Consider the following 6350-nt stretch of genomic DNA (forward strand, 5'->3'; position numbering starts at 1 on the left):
AATCTTATTTACGTTTTATGTATTGCAAATTGAATTATTACATACACAGGTGTAAAAGTCTGAACCGTATTGAAAATCTGGGGTTGAAAATCTTAATCAAAGCTTGAAATAATACATGAAAAAAGAAAAAGGAAATTATATGACATTTAAGAAGAAATATTTAAGTTTTTGCACCACTTATAGGTCACCAGTCAAATAAGTATGTCACTATGTACAGACAGTTTCCATTAAATTACAAGATGCTCTTTGGATGTTTCTCAAATCATGCTGGAGAACGTGATCATCGGGTTTTACACAAACTTGTGGAGTTCATGCTGCTGCCATTAAGGCAAAAGAGGGACACCAAATACTTTCTGAAAATCAAACACATATGCTGACTTTATTATAATATTTAATATTTTTTAATGCAAAACAATTCTACATTTTCAATTCAACCTCTCACTTGATTTTGAAGATAGTTTTTATTTCTTTTTATTTTACTTATTTAATAAAAAAAGCAAACTACAATTATTTTCACTAGTGGTATCAGACTTTTAGACCCCATTGTAAATGTTTCATCATCTCAGAATAAAAATATCAATTTTTCAAACTTTATAAAAGCACTGCACATCAGGACTGTCAAGTGTTCACTGAATGTCCTGAAATCTTGACATGACTTTGTGCCCTGCAGTACTGCTGGGAAAGAAAGGCAGAGTTAGTGTTAAAATGCTCATAATGATCACTGATGTTTTGTTTACGACACTGTACAAAATCAATATCCATTTGCAGCTATAAAGGCTGATTTGGGCTCCAGAATGCTTTTATCCCAGTATATAATAGATTAGCTGTCTGTCTTTCTGTCTGCATATTTAAATCTGATTAAGTTTTTGTCTTGTCATACAGTTGAGTACAGTACAGTGAATAATGGCAAGGAGTACTGAAAAAAAAAAAGATTACATATTTTTGATGAGCAGGAATTTATGTTATTTCGATAGCAACAGGTCAGTGCTAATCAGGCTTTTCTTTTCCTCCATTATAGGCATGCAGTCATAGCTGAGTCTCTCCAAAACTGCTTAGCCCAACAGTCCCACTTACTCCTTCATGTTCTGGCATCCATCATGGTGTATGGGCAGGTCCTGCACCGCCAAGGCCCCGAGGAGAGCTTCATCAACCTCAACGTCGGCGGCTTTAAGCAGCAAGTGGAACGAGTGGTCCTCCAACGCTTCCCCCACACGCGACTGGCCCAACTTCTCTACTGCAGCTCAGAGGCTGCTATTCTCCAGCTTTGCGACGACTATGCAGCAGCCGAATGCGAGTATTATTTCGACCGAAATCCATGTTTTTTCCGCTACGTGCTCAATTTCTATCATACCGGAAAGATCCACCTGATGGAAGAGTTGTGTGTGTTTAGCTTCAGCCAGGAGTTGGAATACTGGGGCATCAAGGAGCTTCACCTGGACGCTTGCTGCAGCAACAGATTTCAAGAACAGAAAGAGTACGCAGGAGATCACGACTGGGGATACGACGATGACCTGCAGAACCAGCTGCAGGACAGCTTAGATTCATCTATGGAGGAGCTGTCGGCGTTTGACAAAGACCTGGAAAAGTTTGAGGGCACCTGGTGCTCCGAGAAGCGTAAGGAACTCTGGCTGCGACTGGAAAACCCGGGATATTCGTGCTCAGCGAAAATAATAGCGGTGCTTTCACTGTGTGTGGTACTGATGAGTATCGTGGCCATGTGCGTTCATAGCATGCCTGAGTTCCAGCAGGTGGACGTTAATGACAAAGAAGTGGAGAACCCGGTGTTGGCTGTGTTCGAGAACATTTGCGTCCTCTGGTTTTCTATCGAGTTCATCCTACGATTAGCTGTCACACCATGTTTGCGCAAATTCCTAAGCAATGTGCTAAACATCATTGATTTCGCCTCTATTGTTCCATTTTACGCCACGTTGGCGTTCGAAACCATGGATGCTGCGGAAAGCGAGGAGCTTGCGAACGTGGGAAGGGTCGTGCAGATCCTGCGCCTCATGCGTATCTTTCGCATCCTCAAACTGGCGCGGCATTCGGTCGGGCTGCGTTCGCTTGGGGCGACGCTCCGTCACAGCTACCATGAGGTCGGACTCCTCATCCTCTTCCTTTCCGTGGGAATCTCCATTTTCTCAGTGCTCATCTATTTTGTGGAGAGGGAGGACGATGAGTCAGAACTGCAGACCATACCGGTGGGCTGGTGGTGGGCGACGATCAGCATGACCACGGTGGGATACGGCGACACGTATCCCATCACGCTGGCTGGGAAACTCATCGGCACCTTGTGCATCATTTGCGGCCTGCTTGTAGTCGCCCTTCCCATCACTATCATCTTCAACAAGTTCTCCAAGTACTACCAGAGACAGAAAGCCCTGGTGGAGTCCGACCAGCTCCAACCAGAGGACGAAAAACTGCCAAATCTCAGCATGCCTTTTCTTTACATAGGAGACCTCTACGGACAAAAGATGACTTCTCTGGTTTGCAGCACGTCCTCCAAGAGTAGCGCAGGGAGCGAGGGAGACGTCACTGATGCTTCCAGCATTCAGGATGTTGAAATTGTTTGCCCTACTGGGATGCCACAGGCTGACAATGCAACATAAATCAGGGTTCCTGATAAACATCCTTGATTAGATCTGCAGCACATGTTGAGGAAACACTACAGGACCCTAAGACTCAAGGCTTTTGTTTCTTACTGAGCTACTCCTGGACCTTCAATCAAAAGCACTTTTTCTCTTTAGTTCTCAGGGTGAAAATATCTCAAGCTTTCCATTATTTATGGATCAGAACCTGTTATTGGAAACTATACAACAGGCTAGCAGTAACATTGATGCTCTATACCCAATTAACAGCACTGATTGACAACTGTTTTTTTTTTTATTCTTCGGACAAGCTGTTCATTTAATTACAAGCCGTTCTGCAGTGCATGTGGGAAAAGAACTATGCTTAAATGTTTTATAGGCAATGACAGCATCTAAAATGCTGGACTTCAGATGGCATGTTGGTGTACACCATCCTCCCTAATGTGTCCATCAGAGAGGGAAGGACGGAAAGAGTGCATGCATATTTCAACAAGAGAGAGGAGAGGCCACAAGAGAAAGGAGAGAAGAAAGCAGGAAAGAGATGTTACAGTTGAATAAAGTGTTGATGTACAGTAGATTTAAGTCTCTGCTCTTTGTTCTGAAATCACTGCATGGGTCTGTAGAGAGATGAAGGGTCTTAAAAGAAATGGTTGACCCCAAAATGAAAATTATGTTATTATCTACAAAACCTCATGTCGTTTGAAACTTATAGTCTGTTATTTTGATGTGAAACACAAAAGATACAGCTCTTTTCAGTATAATGCAGTTTATAGTGACCACTATAAAAACGCCTGGCTCCATAAGGGGCTTAAACACAAGTAAATAAACAACGTGAGAGTAGTTCATAGGAGTTGTGCATTATTCTCTAAATCTTCTGAAGCTGTACAATGTCAGCAGACTAAAATTTTTGTTATTATTTTTTGAAAGTGGACTATTAATTTGAGTACCATAATTGACGTCAGTAAGTTGAATTCTGATTTGTGAAAGAATCGGCATGATTTGTATACAAGTTCAATGGAAAGAGCTGACTCAAAGGAACGATTCGTTTATTGCTCCAACTCTCGAGTTCAGTTCACTGACTCAACGATTCTGAAAAGACCTGCATGAATTTTTTTCAAAATATCTTTTTTTTTTTTTTTTGTTCCACAGAAGAATGAAAGTAATGCGGCTTTGGAATGACATGAGTAAAAGTAAGTAAAAGATTAAAAATTTTTTAAGTGCACTTTCGCTTAAATCTTTTAAATTGTAATCTTGTTAATCAAGTGTTTCTTTACAGTGAGTTTGTCCCACCTTCTCATATGTCTCAAGAGTAATGCCTTATGCATTATCGCATTAGTGTATTATCAATAATGCCTTGTTGAGCATCAGGTTCAGCTATCCTCTGTCCTCTGCACGGAGGGAACACATTCTCTCTCCATCTTGCTGTCTCTCTCATTTTTTTGGAGTGACTTATGTCAGTAGGCTGTATTAGCAGCAGGAAGAGAGGTCCAAATGTTAGGGCTGTCTGCCACAGGGGATGTATTACTGCTGAAACGGCATCCGTTTGGCAAGTGGCTTTAACTTGGATAGATCGGTCTCTGTTTGAGACGTGCCCATTGATCAATATGTCACACTTGTGTGCTCAAGTGTTTAAGGGCAGACCTGAATGTCTCATGAGTTACACGAATGGTGCAACTGACCCTTTTCAGCTTCAGCAAACTCAGAGATTTGGTCAAGTTTCAAGGGGAACGTTACTGGAAATAGAAAAATGTCCTTCAATACACTTCTCATACACACTCTTATATTTATACTGGGGCTTTGCAGTATCCTTAGCGATTTTGCAGTTGAAAATGCTTGAAAAATACAGAGTGAAATGTGGTTATTGTTTGTTAGTATATAGGAAAAGGTTTCAAGAAATAAATTCCTTTTAGAGATTGATTACATGCCGTGTACTGTGGCAGGGTGACTCCTCTCCCTCCTCCAAGCCAGAAATATGAGGCCACCGCAAAGAGTCACATTTCTTGTTCAAACCATTGGTTTGGACAACTCACACAAACCTGAGCATGTTGTTTGCAAAAATATATATGCAATCACAGCAGTTCCTCTGACGTTATCTTTGTTCTGTTCTGTTACAATATGAGCTGGTGGTTTAGGATGTGGGTTTTCACCCATGGGGAAGCAAAACCCACAAACCAGCGAGTTCCCACATCTCTATGAATATGGCACTTAAGCCTGAATTACTTCAGAAGTGAGCTGTGCAATTTCTGCATCACTACTGGCACCAAACACAATTGCAAAAACAAATTCTCAAGACTCCCCATTTTCTGTTATTTGGAGAAAGATATTTGTTTTTTGTCTTGTGCCAGAAATACACTACCGTTCAAAAGTTTGGGATGAGTACGATTTTTTAAAAATTAATTAATATTTTTTATTCAGCAAAAATTAATTTAATTGATTAAAAGTGACAGGAAAGACATTTATAATGTTACAAAAATTTTTTCAAATAAATCTATTTCAAACAAATATTCTTCAGAACTTATTTTAATTTGTATAAAAAAATTATAATGGCACAAAAATATTAAGCAGCATTTATAATAAAAATATATGTTTCTTGAGCACCAAATCAGCATATTAGAATGATTTCTGAAAGATCATGTGAAACTGAAGACTGGAGTCATGACGGATGAAAATTCTGCTTTACCATCACAGGAATATATTACATTTAAAAATATATATAATTTTTTTTTTAAAGTAATGCAGCCTTAACGAGAATAAGAGACATTAAAAATCTTACTGACCCCAAACATTTGAACATGTAAATGTACATTTGGTCAATATTTTAGTCAATTTGAATCTGCATTTAATTTTAGTTTGATGAAAACAGTCGTAAGCAGGACAACGACATGATTAGATTATTTGAAACAGTAATATTGTTTCTAGACTTTTCTTCTTCAAAAACGTTGTTAGTGTACTGTTAATACAATAATCTAGCAGTGCTATTTTCTCCTTGACATATTTAATTCAAAATTTTATGTATCATCATGAAGTTTTTCCTTTCGTCTTTATTTCATCAGAAAACCCTACGTCAATGAACATTTTTGTCAGTAATTTAGTTGACAAGATTAACACGCCAAAGCGCCTCTGCTCAAACAGACCGCAGAATTTACACATTTTACCTTTAAGCTGCTTATGTTGATGGCTGGTCATAAAACTTATTATTTGTTTGTTTGGGTGATAAACCGGCTTAACAGCACCTATAAATGTCCAGTTAAATTGCTTTTTAATATATGATTAATCCAACTGGTGCATAAATCTCCAGCCGAATGACAGTGTAACAGGTGAGTTTGGAAGCATAACATCTTCAATGCTAAATAAAGTCCTGTCTCAAGCAATTTACCAACTCCTCTTCATGGGTCAGTTCACATCCTGCTCTCTCTCTCTCTCTCTCTCTCCATTTCTCTCGTCTCTTGCATTCTCTTCTTTTCTTTCTTACCTCACACATAGAAAATTGGATGGAATCATTTGTCAGTAGCTGAAAATAGAGTAAAAAGGCTGTGAAAAGAGGTGTCTGAAGCTTTGGGGAAAACAGAGAGGTGATTTTTAAAAAAGTTTTGAGGTACAATAAGTATCACAGTGAACAAACCAACATGGTGACTCGACTCCAGTGTTGGGAAGGTTACTTTGGAAATGTAATAGGTTACAGATTACAAGTTACCCTACTTAAAATATAATAAGTAGTGTAACTTTTCAATTACTTTATTAAAGTAATGTAACTGATTACATTTG

The 6350-nt window shown here is 39.0% G+C and overlaps 1 protein-coding gene across 1 annotated transcript; it reads left to right on the forward strand.

Moving 5' to 3' along the window:
• The first annotated feature begins 1024 nt into the window (after positions 1 to 1024).
• LOC107708176 (potassium voltage-gated channel subfamily S member 3-like) lies at positions 1025 to 2638 on the forward strand. Its single transcript, XM_016512349.1, has one exon. It carries the CDS (start codon positions 1098 to 1100, stop codon positions 2604 to 2606), a length of 1509 nt encoding a protein of 502 aa, XP_016367835.1. The 5' UTR covers positions 1025 to 1097; the 3' UTR covers positions 2607 to 2638.
• The last annotated feature ends 3712 nt before the right edge of the window (positions 2639 to 6350 follow it).

Source organism: Sinocyclocheilus rhinocerous, unplaced genomic scaffold, assembly GCF_001515625.1.
Source record: "Sinocyclocheilus rhinocerous isolate Xijiao unplaced genomic scaffold, SAMN03320098_v1.1 scaffold1243, whole genome shotgun sequence".
Taxonomy (NCBI): Eukaryota; Metazoa; Chordata; class Actinopteri; order Cypriniformes; family Cyprinidae; genus Sinocyclocheilus; species Sinocyclocheilus rhinocerous.